At 53.3% G+C, this 27,634-nt stretch overlaps 1 protein-coding gene across 1 annotated transcript in view; it reads right to left on the bottom strand.

Annotated features, from left to right (window-relative positions):
- Positions 1 to 27,634, bottom strand: part of CALN1 (calneuron 1) — a gene marked incomplete at both ends in the record, with an annotated part of 119,049 nt that overhangs the window by 15,837 nt on the left and 75,578 nt on the right. Inside the window, one exon of the mRNA XM_082294849.1 lies at positions 25,548 to 25,660. Coding sequence (XP_082150975.1) covers positions 25,548 to 25,660 — 113 coding nt within the window. The remainder of the gene's footprint in view (positions 1 to 25,547; positions 25,661 to 27,634) is intronic.

Below are 27,634 nucleotides of genomic sequence, written 5' to 3'. Positions count from 1 at the left end.
CTCTTGTTCCACTAAAATAAACTGAATAAACTGTCACATGGCAGCTCAGCTCCCCCACCCCAGTGCCTCGCTGGAGCTCAGCTTGGAGAGAGAGCCCAGGAACAGCACCTGGGGGCAAATCAAGGTTGGGCTTCCAAACAGAGCCCAGCAGGCTGGGGATGGAGCAGCTCTGCTGGGAGGAAAGGCTGGGAGAGCTGGGATTGTTCACCTGGAGAGGAGAAGCTCCAGGGTGACCTCACTGTGGCCTTGCAGTGCCTGAAGGAGCTGACAGGAAAGATGGAGAGAGACTGGGGACAAGGCATGGAGGGACAGGACACAGGGAATGGCTTCCCAGTGCCAGAGGGCATGGATAGATGGGATATTGGGAAGGAATTGTTCCCTGGCAGGGTGGGCAGGCCCTGGCACAGGGTGCCCAGAGCAGCTGGGGCTGCCCCTGGATCCCTGGCAGTGGCCAAGGCCAGGCTGGACATTGGGACTTGGAGCAGCCTGGGACAGTGGGAGGTGTCCCTGCCACGGCAGGGGTGGGATGAGTTGAACTTTAAAGTCCCTCCCACCCCAACCCATCCTGGCACTCTGATTCTGGATATGGAAAATGCCACACTAAAATCCTCCTCCCTCACTGATTCCTCCCGACACCAGACCACTCCCCTGGCAATAATTCCCTATTTCTCTTCATCCCACTGGGCCAAGTGGGACACCTTGCTGAAGCCTTGCTGAAGCCTTGCCCGCTCTGCAGGTACCAATCCAAATTTTCTCACCAAATTATGAAATGTGTTAATGAAATCCAACCTTGGAGCCCTCAGCTTCTGCCCCAGCTCTGGAGAAGGACACAAACCTTCCACAGCTTGAGCAGGGATATTTTTCAAATAGAAAATGTCACTGATCCATGAAAACTCTGAGCCCTGAGTGCATTAAAACTTCATTACTTGGAGGCCAAACAGTGAGAGGGAAGGACCTGGCAGCCTGACTCGAGCTGACTGCAGACACTCACCCTGGCAGGGAGCAGGAGAAATGGCATTTACTGATGTGGCCAATTTCACCCCTATGAGAAGAACCTGCTGTAGAGGGACACCAGCACCAGCACCAGCTTGGGGGTGGCCTTTTGCCTGGAGGGGAACTTGATTTCATCAGTCCCTGAGTGCAGTTTCGGTTTCACAGTCCCCGGGTGCAGTTTCGGTTTCACAGTCCCCGGGTGCAGTTTAGGTTTCAGCAGTCCCTGGGTGCAGTTTTGGTTTCAGCAGTCCCTGGGTGCAGTTTCGGTTTCACAGTCCCTGGGTGCAGTTTTGGTTTCACAGTCCCTGGGTGCAGTTTTGGTTTCACAGTCCCTGAGTGCAGTTTTGGTTTCACAGTCCCTGGGTGCAGTTTTGGTTTCACAGTCCCTGGGTGCAGTTTTGGTTTCAGCAGTCCCCGGGTGCAGTTTTGGTTTCACAGTCCCTGGGTGCAGTTTCGGTTTCAGCAGTCCCCGGGTGCAGTTTTGGTTTCACAGTCCCTGGGTGCAGTTTTGGTTTCAGCAGTCCCCGGGTGCAGTTTTGGTTTCAGCAGTCCCTGAGTGCAGTTTTGGTTTCAGCAGTCCCTGGGTGCAGTTTTGGTTTCACAGTCCCCGGGTGCAGTTTTGGTTTCAGCAGTCCCCGGGTGCAGTTTTGGTTTCAGCAGTCCCTGGGTGCAGTTTTGGTTTCACAGTCCCTGGGTGCAGTTTTGGTTTCAGCAGTCCCTGAGTGCAGTTTTGGTTTCACAGTCCCTGGGTGCAGTTTTGGTTTCACAGTCCCCGGGTGCAGTTTTGGTCTCACAGTCCCTGGGTGCAGTTTTGGTTTCATCAGTCCCTGAGTGCAGTTTTGGTTTCACAGTCCCTGGGTGCAGTTTCGGTTTCACAGTCCCCGGGTGCAGTTTTGGTTTCACAGTCCCTGGGTGCAGTTTCGGTTTCACAGTCCCTGGGTGCAGTTTTGGTTTCACAGTCCCTGGGTGCAGTTTCGGTTTCACAGTCCCTGGGTGCAGTTTTGGTTTCAGCAGTCCCCGGGTGCAGTTTTGGTTTCACAGTCCCTGAGTGCAGTTTTGGTTTCAGCAGTCCCCGGGTGCAGTTTTGGTTTCAGCAGTCCCTGGGTGCAGTTTTGGTTTCACAGTCCCTGGGTGCAGTTTTGGTTTCAGCAGTCCCTGGGTGCAGTTTTGGTTTCACAGTCCCCGGGTGCAGTTTTGGTTTCACAGTCCCTGGGTGCAGTTTTGGTTTCACAGTCCCTGGGTGCAGTTTTGGTTTCACAGTCCCCGGGTGCAGTTTTGGTTTCACAGTCCCTGGGTGCAGTTTTGGTTTCAGCAGTCCCTGAGTGCAGTTTCGGTTTCAGCAGTCCTCGGGTGCAGTTTTGGTTTCACAGTCCCCGGGTGCAGTTTTGGTTTCACAGTCCCTGAGTGCAGTTTTGGTTTCACAGTCCCTGGGTGCAGTTTTGGTTTCACAGTCCCTGGGTGCAGTTTTGGTTTCACAGTCCCTGAGTGCAGTTTTGGTTTCACAGTCCCCGGGTGCAGTTTTGGTTTCACAGTCCCTGAGTGCAGTTTTGGTTTCACAGTCCCCGGGTGCAGTTTTGGTTTCACAGTCCCTGGGTGCAGTTTTGGTTTCACAGTCCCCGGGTGCAGTTTTGGTTTCACAGTCCCTGGGTGCAGTTTCGGTTTCAGCAGTCCCTGGGTGCAGTTTTGGTTTCACAGTCCCCGGGTGCAGTTTTGGTTTCACAGTCCCTGGGTGCAGTTTTGGTTTCAGCAGTCCTGGAGTGCAGTTTCTTTGCAAATGTTACCTAATGTTTGTTACTTGCCCAAGAGCCCTAGCTCAACAGCAGCACTTCCATCCCATCCCATCTGCTGGAGAAATTCCTTCTGTTGCAAAGTAAAAGTTCAGCGATTTTGCAGAGGAAAAAGCCGAGAGCAGAGGCTGGAATCAATGCTGTGACACTCAGCGGAAGAAGGAGCAGGCTGCAAAGCCAGGCTGTCCTCTGCCTTTCCTTCAGCCCTGACCTGGGAACACCTTCAGAGCTCCATTTGCATAGGACAAAGTGTCTGCTCCCGTCCAAATGGGACTGTGACCCCTGGCTGTTTGAGATCTTAGCACGTGTGAGGGGAGGGGCTGAGCCTGTCCAAGGATTCATCTTGAACTTTGCTCGTTTGCCTGAACAAATGCAAATCTTGCTGCATTCCTGCCCTCTCCACAACGCCCCGTGGGTTTGGGGTCAGGCCTGATGGATCCCCCCGGCTGGAAGCTGCTTTGGGTCCCCATGTCCTGCATCTCCCACTGCAAATCCAAGTTCAGGGAGGGGAATTTTTAAAGCAGGAACATGAGGAGTCCCTGGGCAGCTTCATCTCCCTGTAAATCAGTGCCAGGCATGTCCCTGTCCCTGCTGCTGTCCCTGTCCCTGCTGCTCTTTATTTGCACCGCAGGGACAACCACGAGGAGCAGCTCTCCAGCACAGCCCTCCCAGAGCCACCTGATGGGGACAGTCCCACGTGCTGCTGGCTAATGACAAATGCAGGGACAAGGACACCAAGGACCCCAGCGGGGTGAGGCAAAAGGCACCTGGAGGTTGGATACGGAGCCACCACCAAGCCCAGGACCTGCCAGGGCAAAGCTTTGCTGAGTTTAAATCCTCCCTGAGCCCTGGGAGCTGCTCTGCTGAGGCCAAACTCTGCTCATGACACTCCAACAGTTTTTTGGAAGAACACAGAAGCTCCCTCCTCCAAAATGCTGTGTTTTCCTGGTGGGAAACAGAGCCCTGAGGTTCTGCATGCCTGGAACTGCTGTCAGGAATGACCAGGGGTGACTTTCTGGTCCCAGTGTCACACACAGCCCGGTGACAGCAGAGCTGTGCCTCTGGTGCTGCCTGTGCCAGCTCTGCAGCCTTTGCAGGAGAACCTCTTGGTGACACACATCAGGTTTTCTGTTTTCCCTGCTCACAACGAGCTGGCTTTGCCTGCAGGGAATCTGTGCTCCCTGGCCAGCTGTTCCAGCTGATCAGCTCCTGTCATCTCTGACACTTTTCCTGGAGCGCTTCATCCCGGTTTGAAATCCCTCAGGAGAGAGAAATCCACATCTGCTGACGGTTCTGGCTCCTTTTCTGCCCCTTTTCTGCCCCGTTTGGCACAGCCACACTGAGGGGAAGTTGTGCTTTGCTGCCCTTGGATTGTCCCCCCCACCTGCTTTGTCATTTCTCGGGCTCCCTGAGCCTTTGCTGCCCTAAAGAATCATCTCACAGCAGCCGATTTCACCCAGAGTGGGCAAAGAAAAGCAAAAAAAGCAGAAAGAAAGGAACAATCTAAAATGCACTGAGAGCTGCTACTCTTTGGTAACTCAGAATTGTTGAATCCCAGAATGGTTTGGTTTGGAAGAGACCTTAAAATCATCTCCTTCCACCCCTGCCATGGCAGGGACACCTCCCACTGTCCCAGGCTGCTCCCAGCCCCAATGTCCAGCCTGGCCTTGGGCACTGCCAGGGATCCAGGGGCAGCCCCAGCTGCTCTGGGCACCCTGTGCCAGGGCCTGCCCACCCTCCCAGGGAACAATTCCTTCCCAATATCCCATCCAGCCCTGCCCTCTGGCACTGGGAAGCCATTCCCTGTGTCCTGTCCCTCCATTCCTTGTCCCCAGTCCCTCTCCAGCTCTCCTGGAGCCCCTTTAGGCCCTGCAAGGGGCTCTAAGGTTGCTCCAAGCCTGGTGTTTCATCATCTCTGTGGCCCCTTTGTAACCTGCCCCTGTTTACTGTGGATTAATTTTGCTGTCAGTGCTGGAGGCTGAAATATCTGCTCTCTACCTGAGTGTGCCAAGTTCACCTGGATTTTATCAGAGAGATAAGGTGAGCATGCTCTGTCATATCTGCCTGGAGCTTAGGCATCAAAACAGGTCCATTTTTCACTGATTTTGTTTTCCCAGTAAAGGGAAATGTGGATTCTTCAGGGTTTGGGTTTTTTTTTTTTCAATTCTACTTGTGTTTTTTCTTTTTGCCATCATGGATTGAATAAAATTTACATTTAGGCAACAAAAGTTCATGACAGACTCTGCCACCTTCTGTATTAAATCTTTTCTTTCCCTCTGCATGCTCTGCTTGGAGAAGTTTGATGTTGTTGTTGATTCTCCAAGGGAAAAGCTGGAAAGAGCTGCAGGGAAGGGAGTCCCTGAGCCCCCAGAGCTGCTCTGGGGGGGTGTGTGTGTGTGCACATCCATATCCATCAGAACTGATGTAATTAAAAGGAAGGCATTGTAAAATATAATTTGAAGCAGTTTGCAGCCTTCATGCATAATTTTCAAATTATTTGGGAAGGGAGAAGTTATCAGAGTTGACAGGGCAATGTTACATGCAGTGAGAAGGAATAAAACTTAGTCTTCAATTCATCTATTCTGTCAATTAATGAAGGAATGGATATAAATGAAGTGCTCAGGATCTGGGAGAACAAAGGGGAATGTGCTTCTCTCAGAGCCTAAAGAGCCAAAGCAACACATGCTGGAAAAGATGGGAGAAAACATCCTGGGAACAGGTGTTACTGTTAGCTGGTCTTCAGAGGTGCTAATGAAAACTCCCGAAAATTAACGGGATCACAGGGAATCCTGAGGATGTGACAAAACTCCAGGCTTTGGCTGTGTGAATTTGACATGCCTCCATCAAGGCAATGTTATCTTTCCTCGCCTCAGCCCTGAAAACAGCTCCCATAAATTTCCCTGAGCTAATTGCTCTTTAATAGTTTGTTGTGTGAGCACTCGCTAATTACAAGTCAGGCAGCGTTGTGAAAACACATCTGAAATATTCCTACAGGTGAGAAATGGGTTTGGGGAAGAAAGGGATTTTTAGCAGAGTGTGGTTTGTGAGTCTTGGGAGTTCTGAAGTCCTGCTTCAAACACCAGCACTGAGTCAGAGCACTGTTGTCATTAGACATAAATAATTCATCGGTGAGGTGAGCCAGGTAGCTCTGGCCTTTCTCTGGGTGCTGCATTTTAAATTAAAAGTAACCCAACTCTTTCTGCTGGTTTTTGTTTCTTAATTCCTGCAGGTTTCCCTCAGACTCTGCCACTCGGGCCCAATGCAGGAGACAGAGGTTGTGATCCCAGACTGGAGCATTCCCACAGATTTGGGGAATAAGAGGAGCTGCAAAATGGGACTGGGAGGGTGGCACAGAGAGGTGTGGCACTGCTGAGACCCCTCAAACCCTGGGGGCAGTCCTAGACCCCTCAGGACAAAAACCCCTGAGGGGCTGGAGCGTGTCCAGGGCAGGGAACGGAGCTGGGAAGGGGCTGGAGCCCCAGGAGCGGCTGAGGGAGCTGGAAAGGGGCTCAGGCTGGAGCAAAGGAGGCTCAGGGGGGACCTTGTGGCTCTGCACAAGTCCCTGACAGGAGGGGGCAGCCGGGGGGGTCGGGCTCTGCTGCCAGGGAACAGGGCCAGGAGGAGAGGGAACGGCCTCAGGCTGGGCCAGGGCAGGCTCAGGGTGGATTTTGGGGAAATTTCTCCATGGAAAGGGTGCTCAGGCCTTGGCAGGGGCTGCCCAGGGAGGTTTGGAGTGCCCATCCCTGGAGGTGCCCAAGGAAGGGCTGGAGGTGGCACTGAGTGCTCTGGGCTGGGGACAAGGTGGGCATTGGGCACAGGGTGGATTCAGTGATCCTGGAGGGCTTTCCCAGCCCCAGTGATGCTGGGATTCTGTGTGGTCCATGTGCAGCAGTGCCAGGGCTGGTGCTGAGGTTCCTGAGGACACACAACAGCAATCTCAGCAAACCCAAAGGGCAGGAATCCCCTCCCACACTTATATCCCTTTTCTGCTTCTAACTTCAGCCATGGCAGACGCTTCCAGATCAGTGGAATGGGATAAATTCCCAGGAAGATGCAGACTTTGCTAATTACAGAAAGGAAAGGCAGATGAATCCCCAGACATCACTAGTCCTGATTGTAATTTATGCAATAAAAATAAAAAGTGGTGGCTTAAACTGGAGTTTTCTGTTGCCCCTGGGAGGATCAATTGGAGTTTTTATCCCACATTTAGATGCTAATGGTTCAATCCATCACTCCAGGGCCATTCCGGGGCAATGGCGGGGCTTAGAGGTGGATCAGAAGCAAATTCCTGATGAAGTATTGAATACTGAAAGAGGAATTACTGAATGATGAAAGAGGAAACATTGAATATTGGAAGAAGAAATATTGAATGTTGGAAGAGGAAAGATTGAATGCTGGAAGATGAAGGAGATGCAGTGTTGGCTTTCAGAGAATATCAGAGCTCATTTTCTCCACTGGTGGTGGTGGAACTGTGGGGTCTGGACTGCTGAAGTTCGAGATAAGGGTCTGTCACAGCTGATATTTGAGTATCTCATGGAAAGGAAAAAGAGCGTCATGTTTGCTCTTAGTACTCCCTCAACTGCATGTCTTTCTTTGGGAAGAAGCTGTCCTGCTGGTGGATGTGATAATCCATGGATGGACACATGCATGGCAGGTTCAAAGCAGATGTCAGGAGAAGAATCCCACCTTCATTGCAGGAGGGAAGAAGAGAGACCTCGAGCGAAGAATTTGCCGAGTTATTTTGGGGAGTTCTGTGAACTCCCAGCACATCCAACTTGTGCTGTCAGGAAATTTCACACCTTGCAGGAGAAATCCTCTCCTGTGGCTTGCTCTGAAACTGTCTCCTGCTTCACTTGTACCCTCCCCAGCTCCAGTCATCACCTTCCCAAATTCTGACATATAAAGATAACCCAGTTATCTTTTCTTCCACCTAAGTTTTTCTTCTTATCCACTTAAGTTTCTTCTTTTTAGCCACTAAAGTTCCCTCTTGAGGAAGCACCACCTGGAATTCATGAAGGTTTCCTCCTCGTTAACTTCTCCCATCCCTCCATCTCCCTTCCCAGACACGGTGGAGCAGATCCCAATGACATCCAAGAAGTGAACACACACCACGAGCTGGTTTTTTCCCCTATTCCTTTCTCAACCTTTCCCAGTTTTCCACTTGCTGAGAGCTGAGCCGACATTCCCATGGATCTGTTAAGAATAACTTCAGGATCTCATTCCCGAGTGGTGCCAGCCCTCCCTGAGCTCCAGGGATGCCCAGTGTGGAAAAGGCTGGATGTCACTCTGTGTTTATTTTGCCATGGAAGGAGGGCACCAGGGATGAGCATCAAGAACAGCATCTTTGTTCCAGAGCCCATGGAGCGTCCAGGGATTTTCCACATCTTTCTGCCTGTGCCTGTCTTCCACAAGAGAGGAGAACACAGACACTGGAACCAGCCTGGCCAGCGCCAGATGGAGAAATCAGCCACCTTCACCCTGGAGACAGCTGTTCAGTGGCTCCCAGCTCTCACTGAAGAGCAAAGCTGCAGGAAAACCCCGTGGGATGGCAGGAAAGGAGCACAATCCCCATTCTGTGTCCAGCAGCCGGGTGAAACCGGAGCCCCACTGGGAATGGCCCTGCTGGTGTCCTGCCCCCTTTCTCAGTGCAGTGCTTCCCTTCCCTCAGAGCTCACTCCTACAGCTGGAATTTTAATTCTCCAGGCTTTTTAAGCTGGAAAAGCATCGGTGTCCTCCATGCTCTCCTGTCTAACCCAGGCAGGTGTTTATTAACACCCAACCCAGGGGTTCAGCACTTCAGGAAAAGCTGCTGTTCCAGTGTATCCAGGGAATCTGTCCAGCAGCACAATGGGAACAGCTACAGCACAAGGAAGCAATTTTAACTATTATCCAGGAGTCAGCATTCCCACCCTCTCCGTGCACCAGTGCCTAGGGATGTGTGTCCATAAAATCCCACTGTGAAGAGAAAGCTCTGCCCTGGGACTGCCACTGGTGTGGGAGGAGCTGGGATGGCTCCAGCCTCGGCTCCTTGCCAGGCTGACTGATCCCTCAGCCTGCCTCAGCTGATACCTGCTGCTCCTGGGGGAGCCAAATGTGCTTTTGGATCTCAACCTGCCTGTTGGGATATCGAGGAGAAGCTCCAGAAGCCCTGTGCTGGCCCTGGAGAAGGAAAGGCTGCTCCTCAAGGAGCCCTCCCAAGTTTGTACTGGGGGGCTGGAACAAGGAGAGTTTTCAGGTCCCTTCCAACCCAAACCATTCAAGGATTCCATGATTCCATGATTCTAGGATTCCATGATTCTGTGATGTAATGATTCTATGATTCCGTAATTCTGTGATTCCCTGATTCCATGATTCCACATTTCTGTGATTTCATAATTCTGTAATTCCATGATTCTATGATGTCATGATTCCATGATTCTGTGATGTAATGATTCCCTGGTTCTGTGATTTCATTATTCCATGATTCCATGTTTCTATGATGTAATGATTCCCTGATTCCATGTTTCTATGATTTCATGATTTCATGATTCCATGATTCTGTGATGTAATGATTCCCTGATTCTATGATTCCATGTTTCTGTGATTTCATGATTCCATGATTCCATGATTCTGTGATGTCATGGCTCCATAATTCTATTATTCCATTATTCCGTGATTCTGTGATTCCATGGTTCCATCATTCTATGATTTCAGAATTCTGCGGCTCCATGATTCTATGATTTCAGGATTCCATGAGTCTATGATTCCATGATTCCGTGATTTCCTTATTCTCTGATTCCATAATTCTGTGATTTCATGAGCTACATGTTACATTTCTCTTGAATCCAGGAACTGTTGAGCCAAGTGGTTCTTTACATTTTGGAGAATTGTGCCATTTTCCTGCACTTTAAAGGCTGCTGGGAATGACACGGTCCACGACCAGGAAAACCTGACACCACCTGACTTCTTTGTCTCCTTATCCATGGAAATTTGGGTCATCCGGATGGATAACACAGCTCACTGATGTGAACTCATCCCCTTATTTTATACAAACCCCTGAACCACCCCTTTGGTCCCAAAGCCTCAAAGTTCACAGGATTCCATGGCAATCTTTCACTTTCCAAATGTGCAGTTTAATACTTTGGACTGCACACCCAATTTCCCACTGGAAATAAAAGAGGAAAACCAACTTGTTTATCCAAGTTTCATTTGGGCAGAGTTTTATCTTCAACTGCTCCCCACGAGCTTCAGTTATTGCCTCAGAGTCAGCGTGGGAGGGCTGAGATTCCCAAACATCCCACAGCAGGCTGGGAGCACAGCTGCAGCCGAGCTCCAGATGTGCTCCCGCTGAGCCTGACTGGCTGCAAACACAGGAGAACAAAGAGGGCTGGATTGGGAAGGGATTTTTTGGTTGGGTGTTATGAAAGTGGCAAATGGATATTATGGATGTAAAAGGCAAACATAAAATCATGGAATCAGGAGTGAATGCTGAGTTAATAAGTTGAGTTTGCATTTTCAGTGTGTGAGCAAGGAAATAATGGATTGGGTTTAGGAGGGGGGCTGTTGTTATGCCTTTTATTACTGAGGCTGCTTCCCTGCCTGGCAATCCTTCTGAGAACTCCTGACTTCATCCCCAGCTCCACAGGCACATGAAAACAAAGGAAAGATTGAGGAAATGTCAGCCAAGCAGTAGGAATAAGCACCCAAACAGTAAAAAAAGCAGCTGAGTGCTTTCCAGGGAGGCTGGAGCAGGCTGGAGCAGGATGGAGCAGGTCTTCCCATGTGGGAAGCCATGGCCAAGGCTCAGGTAGGAATTAAACACAAATCCAGGTGTCTGCATTGTTTGGGTTATCTGCAGTTGTTGAACACACATCCCAGCAATGCACTGGGCTCCAAAGCCTGGCTTTGAGCACAATCCAAGGCACAATGGTCACCCTCAAGGGCAAAAGGAGAGGGGCACAAAATCAAATCTGAAAACACAAAATGTTTCTTTTCCCCCAGCAACCAAAGTTTCCTGGTAAAATAACACACTGGAAAAGAATAAATGCCCTCTGCATGCTCCACTGGGAATGAGGCAAGGTGGTAAATCCATGCTCTGGTTTCTTAGGGTGGAGATCAGGAAAGGTTCTTCCCCCAGAGGGTGCTGGGCACTGCCCAGGCTCCCCAGGGAATGGGCACAGCCCCGAGGCTGCCAGAGCTCCAGGAGCGTTTGGACAAGGTGGGATCATTGGGGTGTCCAGGCAGGGCCAGGGGCTGCACTGGATGATCCCTGGGGGTCCCTTCCAGCTCAGGATATTCCAGGATTCTCCTGGGAGATGGAGAGAGCTGGCTCTGTGCCTCTGGTCAGGAGGAACCACTGGAGCGGGGAAGCAGCAGAAGCTCCTGGGTTTGGGGAGTGCAGAGTCAGCAGTGCCCAGCAGCTGCTCCTCTGCACGTTCTCCCTCCCGACGGTTCCCAGCCATGGCTTTCAGCATCCCCTGCTGCTCCCTGCCCTGCTGGGATGCACAGCCTGAAGGTTTTTAGACAGTGAAAAACTCACTTTTCAACAGGCTCCAACCTCTATTCCCAGTGTAAGGAAGCTCTGCTGGATGGAGTTATTAATAAAAGAAATGTAAACACACCCAATATTGGCAGTAATTCTCCATTACCCACTCCACAGGCAGCTTGGAACAATGCACGTGGAGCAGGTGCCCCGTTGCTCTCTGCTCCTGTCAGCACCGATTTTATGAGGATGAGATTTTGCTCTGAAATGTTTCAGAGGCTGGCAAGCAGATGGGGAAGGAAGCTGCACATGGGCAGCACTAAATCCACCCTGTCTGTGCTGAAAGCTCTTGAGGTAAGGAGGAGTGATAAGCACAGGGACATTTTGGGACAGCAACAGCTCAAAGGAAGGAATGCAGCAGGCTGGCAAATCAGCCAGGGGTGAGGAGCTGGGAAAAAAAATCCTAGGTTTTCCTGGGATTGAGTAAACCCAGTGGTCCCAAACTTTGGGAAATGTCTTTCCCAGCAGGAAGAAGTTTGCTTCTGCTGCTGCTGCAGTGGGGACAACGTGGGTTATGTGCCAGAGAATTCCAGCTCCCTTGGGATCTTGGAATTAAACCTGCCTGGCCTTCCCACGCTGGAGAGGTGAGGAACTGGTGTAAATACAGAGGGAATCTTCCCTCTGGCACACCCAACACACTCAGCTCTCTTCAGCTGCTCCTGAGGGGGACAAAGAGGCTTTTTGAGCCATTGGCAGGTGGCCCTTCAGGGAGGCTGTGACAGGAGGCTCTGAGCCGTCCCAGAGCAGGTGAGCTCCCTCCTGAGCCACCTCCATGCCAAGGCCACCCCTCACACTTCATCCCTGCCACCTTTCCTGTCTCAGGGGGTCGGCAGCAGTAACCCCACAGCCCTCAGCATCACCAGCCTCAGCTCTTGTGGGGTCTGTTTCCAAGGAACCCTGAAAACTGGAGCATCCATTAAACCTGGGAATCACTGTAATTTAATTAAAATTTTATCTCGTTGATCCGATTGTATCCTAAAAACAACTGCAAGTGCTGCCTGTGAGAGCAGATCAGTTCCTGGGATTTCAGGAGTCCTGCTCCCCTGATAGCTCATCACACACCGAGGCTGAGGGGATGTGAAGTTCCTGCTTCCTGCATAAAAATGGAACGTGCAGCACTTGCATTTATTCCCCAAGGAGCCAGAGGAGAAAGGGGATGAGGGAAATTGGAGAAAGCAGAGCAGTTACAATGGATGTGCCCAGGTACAGGCTCTGCTGCTGACAGGAGAGGCTGCTCCAAATGGAGTCCCAAGTCTGTTCTGCCTGGGAAAAGGGAGAATTTCTGTCCATTGTGTGGCACATCCAAGGGAGAGTTTGAATCCCAGAGCCACGGGGGCTGCAAACCCCAGCGTGGGCAAATCTCTGTGCCTCTGCTGAGGGGAAGACATGAAAAGATTGCTAATTAAAGCCATTAACTGATTGATTTCCCCCGGAGCTGTGTGGAAACAGCTTCCCAAAGGGCAGGCTGCTGCCCCCTCGGTGCCGTGGCTCCAGCAATCCCGGCAGGGAAGGAGGCAGAGCCCTCTCCTCTCTGCCGGGGGGTTCTGCTCCGTGCCGGGTGTCTGGCAGAGGGAACTCTGGTGGGGGTTCCACTCCCTGATCCAGCCTTTTGCCACCTCCCAGGTGCCCCTGGGATGCTCTGGCTGCTCAGCTCTGGCCCTGCCCCCTCTTCAGGTGGCGCCTGCCCTCAAGCAGGGGTTGGTCCCCATCCCTGCAGACTGAAAATCCGATTTTCTGGGAAATATTTCCATCCCAGGTACCTTCCCCTGCTCTAAAGAGAGCAGAGACTTATGAATCACGGGGTTCATCACGTTGAAAGAATGTGAATTCTTATTGCCAGTGATACTCGAAGCGTTTAACGTTCGAACATGTCTTGCTCATGCTAAGAGGGAATGGGGCTTCATCATCCCCGGCTCACAGTGACCTGCAGCTCGAGAGGGAATATTGCTGCCTCCTCAAAGTCACTGCATGTTGGGAAATGGTTAGAGGATCAGGGACATGGATCACTGATAGAATTATGGGATCAATAAAAGAACTATACAAGCAATAGGCCTGCAAGCAAAGGTTAGTGTGAGAAACTGTCTGCATGAGAAAAATCCCTGTGTGAGAAACAGGCCTGGGAAACAAAAAGGGAGTTTGGAAGCGCTGCAGCTGTGCTGATAAGATGTGCTGGCCGGGAGAGAAGGGAGGCTGAACTCTGAATCCTTTTAATCATAACATAACCATAGAAGCTTGCCAATGTAAGTCCAATTATGTAGAAGCAGAAATGTGCTTTGATAAGTTTTAAGCCACTTAAGAGTTAACAAGCTGGGATACTATATAAGTGTCTCTGGATTGCTGATAAAGGGAGCTTGCTTTTATCAACTGCAGGTGTCCTTGTGCCCACAGGATTCTCCCATCTGGTAGAACTGGCTGAAAACAATTGGCTGAGAGCACCTTGCAGCACCCCCCTCGTCCTGTGCGGCTGGGGAGTGTTTTCAGTCGATGTCTGAATTGAGGTTTCACTCGTTGCTATGATCCAGTCATTCAGGAGCTCCTGAAATCCCATTCCACATCTCCAACATCCAGGCTTTCCTCTTCAGATTCCCAGTTCAGCAAAAGGTTCAAATAGATGGATTTAAATTGTGGATTGTGTTTATTTATTTATTTATTTGTGGGTTGTGTTTTATGTTGTCCCCTATTTATTGTATCTTCTTTTTGCCCTTTACTTTGGCTTTAGGTTGGACTTGGTGATCCCAAAGGTCTTTTCCAACCTTAATGATTCGCCAATTACGAACAAGAAATGCTTCCATCCCTGCAGCGAGCTGAGACTTTGACCTCTGCAGGTGTTCAGGTGCAACATCAGTGATCAAAGTCCTCCTAATCAGGGATTTTATTTATTCCCAGCTACAGAAAAGCCTTCTCCATGGAGTTCCAGATCTCAGTTTCTGGGCAATTCATTATTTGGGATGTGGTGGCTGCAGCTGCTTGGGGTTTGTGTTTAAAGACAGGGCCAGGTTTGAAATGAGCTCTGCACATCCAGTGAGGCCACAGCAGGAGCTGCTCACCCTCCAGGGCTGTGTCCTGCTTCCCGGAGTCAGGGAATCAGGGAATCATGGAATAACAGAATCACAAAACCATGGAATTTGTACATCTCAGTGAAGCTGGGGCTGCCCCTGGATCCCTGGAAGTGTCCAAGGCCAGGCTGGACAGGGCTCAGAGCACTGTGGGATAGAGGAAGAGGCTGGAACAAGGTGGGCTTTAAGGTCCCTTCCACTCCAGACCATTCCATGGCTCCTGTGATCTCCTCTTGCCTCCCCTTGTAGGTGAAGGACTCAAGGAAACCTCCAAGACCTGACCTGGTCCGGAACCGTCACCAGCACCGCTGTGTCCCTTCAGGAGCGGCAACCTCCAGCTGCTCCTGAGGGGCAGAGCCCTGATGGGGACAGGTACCCAGCCAGGACGGGAGTGTCCCCACCCTGTGTGACCAGAGACACCCTGCCGGTGGCAGGGAGGGCACAGAGGGTGAGGGGACACAGAGGGTGAGGGGACACTGCAGCCCCCCCGGCAGTGCCAGAACCCCCAAAGCGCTGCCACCCCCCAAAACCTGGGAGTGACAAAAAGCCACTTAAAGGCTCCCCTGGGACCTCATCACCCACTCAGCCTCCTACCAACCACTCTGCAAGCAGCCGGAGCTGGGGGAGCCTCTGCTGCCTGCGAAGGGAGGCTCCTGGCCCGGGAGAGCAGCGCCCACCAGGCGTGACCCGGACCCGGGGAAAGGCTCCCAGGCCGGGACTGAATCGTGCAGGTGCTCAGTGAGCTGGGGCAGGGTTCATTACAGGAGCAATGTCCATGGCTGGCAACGGCCCAGGGGGCTCTGAGAGCAGCCACGGGCAGGCGGGGATAATGCAAATTATCCTGGGAGGGTTTAAGGTCTCCGACAAGGTCTGCAGTGACCTTGGGAAGTAAGGACTGGGATGGTTCTGGTGTTGTGGAAAAGACACTTTCAGGGAAGGAAAGTTCCGAGCTTTTCCAGTTTCACATTCAGAAAAGAAGAATAAATATGATAAAGTTACTGTAATAAATATAATAAAGTTCCCACATTCCCCACAACTTTCGGAGATGCAATAAACTCCACACTGCAGAAGTTGTCAGCTCCTGTTGCAATTAAATTTTTAATATCATCCACATTTCTCCTGTGTCCCTGGATGAAGGAGTGTGGCAGAACACTTCCAGGGTGTTTCCCCCTGCAGATTCCAGGCCTTGTCTCCCATAAATCCCATTTTTCCTGCCTTGTTTTCCCATCTGCTCGGGGGCAGGGGCAGCAGCAGTGTCCGAGCAGGGGCACTGTGTCAGGGCTGACAACTGGAGTCAGCACTGATTTTCAAACACCCGGAAAAGAGCCGGGCTGGAAGTGGAGAGTTGGAATCGTTCCCGGTGAATTTTAATGGCCTTTAATCAGCCACTGCACGCTGATTACCGCAAACGTGGGGAGCCTGTTTCCTCTGTGAGCATGGCTGGGATGGATTCGGGGGTTTAACTGCCCTAATTGAATTCCTGCTCAGCAATCAGCACTCAGCTGGCTCCAGAGGCATCCAGGTGGGGAGAGGAGAGGATTCCTCAGGGCTGGGGGCTCTCCCAGCCCTGTGTCTGCTCCTTCTCCCATTGCTCCTTCCCTGACCCTGCCCTGGCAGAGCCCTGCTGGCCCTATGGAAAAAGAACAAAATTCCTCCCTGGGAGGGTGGGCAGGCCCTGGCACAGGGTGCCCAGAGCAGCTGGGGCTGCCCCTGGATCCCTGGCAGTGGCCAAGGCCAGGCTGGACATTGGGGCTGGGAGCAGCCTGGGACAGTGGGAGGTGTCCCTGCCCATGGCAGGGGTGGCACTGGGTGGGATTTAAGGTGCCTCCAACCCATCCTGGGATTCTGTGAATAATGAACACCCTAAGAGAGGGAGGGGTGGTTGGCAAAGCAGCTCCAGGCTGCCAGAGGGGTGCTCATTCTTCAGGATATGGATCATGATCATCTTTAACCCGGGCAGATCTGCAGGAAGTTTGGAGAGAGAATAAGTGACCACTGCAACAGAAAAGAGGTGCTCAGAAAGTGCTTCTGTGAGCCCCAGGATCCTGGGGTGGGTTGGGTGGGAAGGGCCCTCAAAGCCCACCCAGTGCCACCCCTGCCATGGGCAGGGACACCTCCCACTGTCCCAGGCTGCTCCCAGCCCCAATGTCCAGCCTGGCCTTGGCCACTGCCAGGGATCCAGGGGCAGCCACAGCTGCTCTGGGCACCCTGTGCCAGGGCCTGCCCACCCTGCCAGGGAACAATTCCTGCCCAATATCCCATCCAGCCCTGCCCTCTGACACTTGAATCGTGGATAATGTTGTGGGAACATGCACCCACACACCAGCTATCCATAAAATAAATATTTACATTGCCTCAGTTGTCTCTTACACAAAGGACACAAGTGCTGGGAGCCGAGGTTCCGGCCTTTATCCTCACACGGGATCACAGTCCCTGAAATCCCTGGAATCTGGCACTTCCACCCAGCCTGGCTGCCTTCCTGCCAGCTCTGCTCAGGCTCTGCTCCTCTCCAATGCCTCGTTTTGTTTCATTTGTCTCTTCATTGCTCTGGCACTCCCCAGGTCTGAGACAATCGGAGCTGCAGGGGCACAGGGGGAGCTGCTGGAGTGACAGGGATGGCTTTGATAGCGATCCCTTGAGCAGGGCACTCCCGGGGGAACATCGGATCCAACGCCCAGCAGGAGCAGGAGGAGATGAAAACCATGCAAATCATTGTCAGGGGATGATTCCCCCATCCCTTCCCCAGGGAAGGCAACAGCCTCCCACTCCCTGCTCCAAATGCTTCCAGGAGCTCCACCTTGCTGGGCTATTTGAGGGTTGGCTCTGCTTGGAGGAGGAAACCTGGACACTAAAATCCATCTCTGGAGGGAACTGCAGCATTACTGTGGCTCATTGTGAGCAGAGATCTTCCCCTTAATCTGCTTATTTACACTCAAAAATGGTAAAAATCAGTTTGGGACGCTTCCCATGGAGCTCACACAGGTTGCTCTGGGCTCCTGCTGTGTTGACATTCTTTTAACTGAGTAAATGTATTGGATCACAGAATTATTCATTCTAATGACCACTTTATAGAGTTGTGTGTGGAACAGCAGAAATAACAGAACAAATATCTCTGGGCACCACCTCAGCACTGCCAGCGCCTCAGAGCTGCAGCCACCTCAGAGCGCAGATTTCTGTCTTTGGCAGCACAAAACCAAACCCAAACCTCCTCAGAGTGAGAAATGATGGTGCAGGAAACACCCAGGCAAAGAAACAGGTTCTCAGTGAAGTGGTAAATTTGTTTAGAGAAGAATCCTTCTGGAGTTTCTCTTGAAGATCAGCATCGTTCCGTTCACTGGGTAAAACTGCCTTGGGGATCTGCTGGAAAACTGTCCTGATAAATTCAGAGCCTGGGAAGGTCTGCCTGGCTCAGGAGGCACTGGTGCAGGGGTGTGAGATGGTCACAGCACCATGAACACCCTCAGTCCCTGTACGTCACCCAAGAGCCCAGAAATTACTGACAAAAACCCCAAACTGAAATAAAAACCCCAAAGTGAAGCACAAGAGCCCCACTGGCAGCACTGGTGGCACAGAGAAATCAAGGCAAGCTCCCAAAGGAAGGGGAGGGAGGTGGCCCAGCCCTGTCCCAGCTCCTGCCATGGGCAGAGGGGCCTGGGGGACGGGGCAGGATGAAGCTGCCCCTGCAGGACGCCCAGGGTGTGTCCACCTCCTCAGCAGGGGTGGCCAGGACACATCTCCACCCTGGTGGCCACAGGAACGTCCCCATGCTGACAGCAGCTCAGGACAGCTGGGGCCTGGGGAGCTCTGTGAGGGCCACCAGTGTGGGACAGCCGTGCCCTGCACTGGGCACACACACAGGTGACGGCTGGATGAGCGTGCCAGGGCAGAGGGGACACCTCTCTTCTCCATGAGCAGTGCCAAACTGCTCCTGGTGCCCCTGCAAGAGGGGAACCCCTGCCCCAGGAGCTGCTGGTGGCCCTGGCATGAGCTGCTCCAGGGCTGGGTCAGGGGAGAGCTGGGGAGCATCACAAACACCCAGGGGTCACTCAGGGCCTGCAGCTCCCAGGGGGTTCTTTTAGAGTCCCACAAGGGTTTGGGTTGGAACCTTCAAACCCCTCCCATTCCAACCCCAACACCTCCCACTGTCCCAGGCTGCTCCAAGCCCCAATGTCCAGCCTGGGCACCAGGAGACTGCACTGGAAAGCTGGGACGCACACCAGGAAAACCCGAGTTACCCGCTGAGCTGGAGGAACCCCCAGGCCTGCAGGCCTTTCCCCGCTCACCTGCTCAGCCTAAGGAACCCCCACCTCCCCCAGCACCGGAATCTTTGCAGCCTCCTCATTTGCATTTTTCCAAAGGTCTTTTTTTCCCTTTTTTCCCAAGCAGGTAATTTACTTCTTTGGATTTTCTTTCACAGAAAAGGTCATTTTCTCCCCACCACATTTGTTTGTTGCAAACAGTTGCCAACACCTCGGGGTTTCTGCTTGTTTATAAGCAATGGAGTGTCTATTTTCCTGGTTTTCCTTCTTTTTCAAGCCATAGTTCAGTTTTCCCAATATTTTTACTCCACTGAATGCCGGGCTTTGGAGGCAGAGCGAGATTTCCATCTCACAGTGGGGGGTCTTTGGGAAAAAAAAGGAAATAAAAAAGGCCAAGTCTGTTTTAAACAATTCCCAAGGTCTGATCTCCATGAAAATCAGCCTCTGCTTTGAGTCAATGAGGATTTCCGCCAACAAAACTCCGGCAGTGCAGTGAGAGATGATTTTGTTACAGGAATGGGAAGTATCCAGGGCAGCCAGAGCCTGCCAGGATTGGAGCTCCTTCCATGTCCTTTTCTCTGTGCAGAGAGGAGGGAGGGAGGGAGGGATGGAGGGAGGGAAGGATGGATGGGAGGAGGGATGGATGGAGGGAGGGAGGGAGGGAGGGATGGATGGATGGATGGATGGATGGATGGATGGATGGATGGATGGATGGATGGATGGATGGAGGGAGGGATGGAGGGAGGGATGGAGGGAGGGATGGAGGGAGGGATGGAGGGATGGATGGATGGAGGGATGGATGGATGGAGGGATGGAGGGAGGGACGGATGATCCTGAGATCTGCTGGATTGGGTTTTAAGGCCAGGTGGAGCCTCCTCTCTGGCAGAAACTCCATCCTGACGCTGGGAGTGAGGGGATTTGGGATTTGCCCCTGCCTGAAACTCGTCACCTCTGCTCCATCACCCAAAGAGGCCTTTCCAAATAACAAATGATCCCCATCCCAACAAAACCAGCACTGGATGTGGATCCTGGTCCTCAGGGCTGCTGGGCAATCTGATCCCTTCAGGAAGGAGTCCCCAAGAAGCCAGGAAGCCTCTCCCAGCCCTGTGCCATGCACCCCTCAGGTGATCTCCCACACATCCACCTTCCCTACAGGCTGCTCCTGACACTTCCTAGTGAACCCCTGAGAAATCCACAGCACAATTCCTATTTCACACATCAGCCAGGAGAAAAAAACCTCCCAAAAACCCCTGGAGCTGCAGACTGAGTTTATAAATAAACTGGCATGGAAAAAAGAACCTCTGGACCATGAGAGCTGCTGGAGGCAGTGTCCCTGAGTGCTGCAGAGGGTGCACAAAGCCCAGCCACACCTTCCAGGGCAGCCAGATCCCGAATCCAGCAGGCAGAATCCTCTGGGTATCGGCTGCCTGCTTTAAACAGGCTCTGAACCAAAGCTGCAGAGCATTTCTGAGGGCTAAAGGTGCTGCTTGAAGCTCAAAACCACAGCAGGGCAGTGAAATCCTGCGTTCCTCCTGCCCTGCTGCTTCCAAAACTTTGCCACCTGCAGTGTCTCCAGTCCTGAGCTGCAAATTTGGCCCGGGACATTTGAGAGGGTGGATTTTGGTACAGGGAAAACGTGGAGGTGGAAAGGAGGTCCCTTCACAGGCAGAGAAATGTGAGGCCACCCAGGATTTGTCCTCTGCAAAGGGCCCCAGGGGTGGCACAGGGACAGCTGTGCCACCGTGGTCCAGGGCAGGAGCCCTGCAGCGCTCACACCTGCCCCAGCTGTGGCAGCACATCTGGATGCAGGCCTGGGGGCAGGGAGCAGGGGCTGGGGCTGGATCCATCCCTGCACGTGCTCAGCTCTCCCCGTGCTGCCACAAATCCATGGAGAGCAGCAGGGGAATGTCTTGGCAGCAGAGGGACCTGAAGTGAGGCAGCAGAACTGTTCCCCTTCCGCTGATAACGGCACTGATAGAGCTGGAACTTGAACCAAAAAGGCCTTGAGAGCCTTGGTGGGGCCCAGGAGGGGACGTTCAGCTGTCCCCAGGGCACACAGCTCCACCTGAGCCACTTCCCTCCACATTTTTATACCAAATGTAGCAAAATTGGCACTTCTGAAGCACAGCTCATCTCTTCCTGAGGCTGGGGCCCAGGGCACATCCCTTGAATCACAGCCTGGAAGTGGCTGTTTCTCTCTGATGGCTCCAAGGGACACTGGGAGTGTCCCAGGATATCTGGGATGAGCTAAAGGACACTCTGGGAGTGTCCCAGGTTATTTGGGACGAGTTTGACACCAGCCACCTGCATCCTCCCATGGAAAATCTCACCTTTTAAATGTGGATATGAGGAAACCATGACCTAAACTGCAGGAGCAGCCATGGCAGGAGATATTACATTCCTGAAATTAGGATAAGGTCAGGATGCTGGGGTTCAGGGGCACTGGGGAACACAGGGGCCCCATCTGAGTGTCCCAGGACAGGTGTCTGCCAGCTCAAATCCCAGTGGTTTTGCAGGATAATCAATGCCAAGGTTTCCAACCTCTGCCTTACTTTGGTTGTATCCAGCCGGGAAAACCCAAGCAATGGTTGATGTTTTAAATGTACGGATTTTTTTTCTGTGGAAATCACTTCAAGGTATCCCAGGTTCATCAGTCAAAAAGTGCTGCTCAGAATGAGGCAGTGCTGTGGGGTGATTGGTCTGGTGGAAGAGCATTTGGGGGGATGTGCCTGGTACAATGGTCCAGCCCCAACTCCCCTTCTTTGGCCCCATCCACCAAACTTTCAGCTGCATTCCCTGATTTAAACCCCAAAGCAACCAGCAAGAGGGAGGGCACTGAATCCATGAATCCCAGAATCCAGGAATGGGTTGGGTTGGAGGCACCTCAAAGCCCATCCAGTGCCACCCCTGCCATGGGCAGGGACACCTCCCACTGTCCCAGGCTGCTCCCAGCCCCAGTGTCCAGCCTGGCCTTGGCCACTGCCAGGGATCCAGGGGCAGCCCCAGCTGCTCTGGGCACCCTCTGCCAGGGCCTGCCCACCCTCTGAGTAAAGAGCTCCTTCCCAATCTCCCATCTCTCTTCCTCCCCAGCAGTCGATCCGAGAAGGTTCTTTGAAGAGCTGACACAGCAGCTCCTGAAATCCAGGAATCGAGATTTTTGCAGCAGAGCAGCTCAGCACCAGCAAAAAATGCTGCTGCAAGATGTAAAACGTCCCATCCTGTGGTTTGACAACAGCCTGCACCTGCCCTGAGGGGCTGCACTGCCTCCGGAGGAGGAGGAGGCGAGGGAGGAAGGGCTGACCCCAGCAGGGCACCTGGATCTGTTCCCACATCAAATCAGACACAGACACGAACAAATCCTCTGCAGCAAGGCTCGTTTGCCATCAGCAGATTAATTCCTCTGCAGGGACGAGAGGAGAAACTCACACACAGGAAGCAACTGCATCAGGTTTATCTCTGAACCCCATAAAAAAACCAAAAATCCCTCTCCGGGCAAAAAATTGTCTTTGGAGACAGCCTGGGGCTGCTGGAGGGCCCTGACACAGCCCCTCACTCCCCGCTCCCTCACTCCCTCCCAGCCCCTCCTGCCCTGCCCTGTGCCACCGCCATTCCCACACATTTTCCCCTTCATTTCCCTCTATTAAGGCACTAATTGATTGACCAGATCAGGAGAGCCCAGATCTGTCCCCCGGGACTCTCCTGCATTCCCAGTGACAACTACAAACGGGATTAGGGATGGGCAGAGCACTGAACCTCAGGGGCTGGGATGGGAGGGGGAACCATCCCTGTCCCATCCCAGCCGCATCCCTCTGCTCTCCCCTGCTCCCAGCCAGCTCTGATCCCCCTTCCCATCCCTAAATTCCCTCCTGAGCCAGCCCCAAATGCAGCCCCCCACAGCTGGATGTTGTCCCTGCTCCGTTTTCCAGGGAACTGTCCCGTGGTGCCTGAGCTGAGGGTGCAGCTCAGGACCTTGGGGGTCCCTGCTGTCCCTGGCCTGTCCCTGCATATCCCTCCCTCCTTGCTCAGGGGTCCTGTAGAATTTTTGGCCATTCCTACTCCCCTCTCAAAGATGATAAACCCCAGGATATCCCTCCCCATAGCAAAAGTCTGTGGGAGCCTGGAGGAAGGAAAAGATTCCCTCAGTCCTAGAAAAGATGAGCAGCGGCCGAGCTGTTCCTTGTGCAGGACCTGCCTCCCCAAATCTCTCCAGTGGACAAAGGAGAGCCTGAGCAGCATCTCCCTGTGGGAATTCTGTTCCTGCAAAGCAGCTTTATTTATCCCAAAGCACCCAGGCTGCTCCTGAACCCAGGGATTCGTGCTGGGTGATCTCTGATGGGATGAGCAAGCACCGTGGCTGAGGGCATGATCTGGCACCGTCCCCTCATGCAAGACAAAGCTCCCAGGTATCCTGAAATTCCCTGCAGCCTCCATGTGCACACAGCAAAGGGAGAAGGGGGGGAAATTCATGAGGCTCTGGCTCTCAGCTGGTCACCGTACAAAGCATTGACTTTCCCAAATCATCTCATCAGTGCTGTGGGCACAGAATTCCTGCTGCACCCACTGTAGATGGAGCCGTGTTGTTCAACCATTCCCACTTGTCCTGACTTCCCAAAGCATTCCAGCCACCCCAGAGAGGTTCACTTCATTAAAAACCTCCCATCCAGGGCTGTCATTCCCTCTGGGCCTGGAGATCCTCCACACTGCATCCCGTAGGACGTGTTGAACACTGGAACCTGGAGGTCTTTGCCCTCAGAAATGAGCTTGGCAAAGATATCCCAGCATGGGGAGGGCTGGAGGGAAGCTGCCTGGATGGGAGAGGGGAAGGCACTTCCTGGATGCCCACACGGATTCTCTCTCCTGTGGGACTGATTTAAGAAGCTTTGGGGTGAGGTTTCATGGTGGCACTGCCCAGCCAGCTGTCCCTTTTGTCCCACCCTTGTCCCCCAGCTCTGGGCACAGCCACAGCCTTGTGGGCACCATTCCCTCCTTAAAACCCTTCCTTGGGAATGGCTGCAGGGATGAAGGGCTCTGTCAGCAGCCCAGGCTCATCCCCTGCCAGAACATGTGGAAATTGCACATCATGGGGAAATGGGAAACACGGCCAAGCCCTGATTCCCAGAAAGGCTTGGTTTCCCATCAGGAATCCCACTGGAGATAACGCAGAGGCAGAAATGCTCGGGAATGAGGTGACTGATGCCCTGCAGATGGATTGGATGAAGCCAGGGAGCAATGGGCAAAGGGAACCTGTTCCCTGAATGACGCCTTGGGGTCTTCTCCTTGCTTTTCCTTTGGGAAAAAGCAGCAAAGGCGTTGCACTCCTACCCCAGAGGAAAAGCAACCGGAGCTCTTCAGGGGCTCAGAAATCCAGGGAAGTGCTGAGTAAAGAGGGGGTAAAGCCCATAACCATTGTTTTCCAAGGCCATGGAGCACCTGTGGAATTCAGCCAAAGCTTTGCTGCCTGCAGGAGCCCCGGGGCTGTCCCTGCCCAGCCAGGGCTCCCCCCTGGAGCCTCTGCTCCCTTCTCCCTGTCCCACCACAGCCAGGAAGGGCATCAGGGATACTCCCCTGTGGAAGCTGATCCCTGGAATCCTGCAGCTCTAAATCCAGGCACAATCCTGCCTCCCTGCCCATTCCAGGCATTTGCAGAGGTGGGAGGGTCACTAAAAGCAATGGGTTACACTGAGCAGAGTTTTCAGGAAGGCTCCAGACTTCTCTCCTTCCCATCCAAGAGCTCAGCTCACAAACTTGATTTTCCCACTTGGACTTTTGCTTCTTGAGCAGCTCCTGAGGGGCTGGAATTCTGGAAGGCACAGTGGGACGGGATGGGGCTCCCTCCTCTCCCTCCCGGGCTGGGATGAGGCTCCCAAGGCACAGTGGAGGCAATAAAACACCCCTGAATCCCAGTCCTGCCCCTCCTGGTGTCATTACTCCCCCCAGGTACCTCACAAACCACGAGGGCTTCACCAGCACCAAACTCTTGCTTTGACAGCCAGATCCTGGAATCCGGAGCAGAATTTCCAGGTTATTCCTATCCTGTGCCAGGAGGCCAGGAATGGCTTTTTAAAAGCCCTTTAAAACACTCTTCCAGAGCTCCACCCAGTTCAGTCTGGATGGGGCTGGAGGGTTGTAAAAGAAGGCAGAAATTCTCATTTCCAGGTTTGGCTCTTCGCATTCATTAAACTTGGGAACAGCCAAAGTTTCTTAGCAGGCAAAGGCTGTGGGATGGGCAATGAGAGGAGCTGGAATCCCACAGGAAGCCACACATTTGATCCGTTGGCAGCAACCCTGCAGCTCTGTGTTTTGGGGCATTTTGGGCTGCTTTTCCTGGAAGCTCCAACGCTGTCTAAAGTCTCACTGCAGAGCAGACAAAGAGCAGCTCCCAGCGCTGGATCCGTCTCCTTGCAGTGCCTGGGGCCAGCAGGACCAAACCACCCGAGGGCACCACTGGGTAAGAAGTTTCTCAGTTTTGGTTATCCTGAGCTCATCCCTGAATCCAGCAGAAATCCCAGTGGGACGTGGCCTGCCCGGCACATTCCCTCTGTGTGGAGAATCCCCTGCCACAGCCAAGGGACACTGAGCAGGAACACACTTCTGGGAGCAGCCAGCGGCTTCAAGGCTCCCAACTCAAAAGACTCCTGGAGAAAAATGCTTTTCTCTTCCAAAAGTGAATTCCAGACTCCCAAAAGTGTTGCAGAAGGATCTGGGTGCTTTGCTGTGTCCAGCTGCATCCATCCACAGGAGCACAGGGCTCGGCTGGACACAGCTCCCTCCCCCAGCATGGGATGTTCTCCCACAGCCCACGGCACGAGGGACCCCAACACCCTTCCCACAACCATTCCCACTCGGTAAAATATCCTGTGCTCCTCAACAAATCCACTCTGGAAGCTGCTGAGAGCTGGCTGAAGTTGCAATTAAAGCAATGCTCACTCACCTGCCAGAATATGCTGTCTATTGTGTTCCCCAGGAAGCCATCCCTGCCCTCCGACGACACCAGCTTAGGTCCCAGAATGGTCATAAATTCATCGAAATCCACCTGGCCGTCCCCTGGAGGGAGAGGAAAACATCAGAGACTCAAAGATCAGAGAGAAGGTTGGGTTGGAAGGGACCTTTAGGGGCTGTATAGTGCAACCCCCTGATGTGAACAGGGACAGCTTCCACCATCCCAGGCTGCTCCAAGCCCTGTCCAGCCTGGCCTTGGGCACTGCCAGGGATCCAGGGGCAGCCACAGCTGCTCTGGGCACCCTGTGCCAGGGCCTCCCCACCCTCATTATTATCAATTAATAATTAACCCCTGAGAGCCCAACGTGCCCCTCTGGGCTTGCTGCACATCAGGGACCCCCCACACCCTGGGGCACCCCCACAGCATTTTCCCAGTGCCCACAGCCCCAAACCCTCTGCTGTGCCAGTGAACGGCCCCTGCTGTGTCCCACCTGCCCCCAAGGACACAGCCAGGCCGTGCCCTGAGGGAAACAGCTCATCCCCCAGGCCCAGAGAGCCCAGAGGCGCTTCCCAAAAAGCCATTCTGGCACCGGGACAGGAGCCAGCAGCACGGCCAGGGCTCTCCCTCAGGTCTCCGCACAAGTTTTACAGGGCCGGCCCCGGCCTCCAGAGGGAGGGAGGGAGTGCAGGCAGCGCAGGGCCACAGCTACTGCACATCCAGCAGGCGTTTCATCCCAGCTTCCCAGCAGCGCGCGTCTGTGTGCCCGGCAGGCAGAGCGGGCAGAGCGGGCACAGGTGACACCTCCTGCCACTAACGAGCCGAGCTGGTGCCGTGCTGAGAGCGGCTCCTGCTCTCAAAGAGGCACGGGGCTGTTTGGAGCGAGTTTTGTTATCAAATGTCACTTTTCCCTCGACACGAAAAGGGATATTCGTGCCTGCTGAAGGATCTTAAAAATCCCCGTCCGTCTGAGCAGTTCAATTCCCTGCTCTCCTGAGAATGCTTAACCTAATCTTCTGGAAAATCTCCTTCATTGATCAGGCCATGGACGTCTCCTCCTCCACGTTATTGAACTGATAAGGGTTGATAACTCAGCCCTGCTTCGAGCCTGGCATCAGAATCAGCCCCTGCAGGATTTCGGGTTGTGTTTTACCCCGATTCAGCTGGAAGTGACCGCACCCACCCCTCCCCGGAGCTGCTGCTGTTAAATGACCAGGTGTGAGCAGTGCCTCAGACCATGAGACCACAGCAGATCAATGCCAGGGCCGCGATTAAAATGCCAGCGGTGCCTGCAGCAGCTGCGGCAGCGCCGTGTGCCAGCCGTGCCACGTGCGGCACATCCCGCTGCTCTCTGTCCTCCTGATCGCACCCCTGGGCTCCATCCCAGCAGATGCGCGGCCGATCGCGATCTCCCGTGTCCTTATCCCGGCACCAGCGCCGCCGGGTGAAAATCCCAGCGGCCCGAGCACGAAATCAGCGCGGCCCGAGCACAAATACAAATTCAGCACGGCCCGAGCACTCCCCGGGCGGAATTGGGATCTCCAGGAGATCTGGGGTCTCTGGGAGGGACTATCCTGGCGTGAGGCTCTAAAAGGGAACCCAGCAGGATCCGCGGTGTCTCTGATCCGGTAAAACGCACCCAGACCCCGTCCTGCTGCCAAAGCCTCTCCCAGCTCCGGGGCTCTGCAGGACCGAGCTCATTTCTGGGAGAACTTATTGAGGAACGGGGTGGGCACCCCATTGCTTGGGGAGCCATTCCCTGAAACCTCTCTGTGGGAAACGCATTCCCTCTGCTGCCCCTCGGGAAGCATCCAGCGGGGCTGGGTGCGGCCCGGGCTTGGATCGCTCGGGAAGGTACCGCAAGGTGACAGCGGCTCCGGGTGATTTACACAGAGGCACAGCGCTCGCTGGCACCGACAGCAGCGAATCCACACGCTGGAATGCAAATCGGGACGCTTTGGGATGCTAATTTCTTTAAATTAGCCAGTTTAGCAAGAAAACAATTTGCATTTTAAAGAGATGCTGGTACCTGTCCCCGCATACATTTGGCCTGTGCCTGTGTGACCCCGAGCACGGAGTTT

This window comes from Coloeus monedula (assembly GCF_965178545.1).
Source record: "Coloeus monedula genome assembly, chromosome: 20".
NCBI lineage: Eukaryota > Metazoa > Chordata > Aves > Passeriformes > Corvidae > Coloeus > Coloeus monedula.
This window is presented reverse-complemented; position numbering and strand designations above follow the sequence as displayed.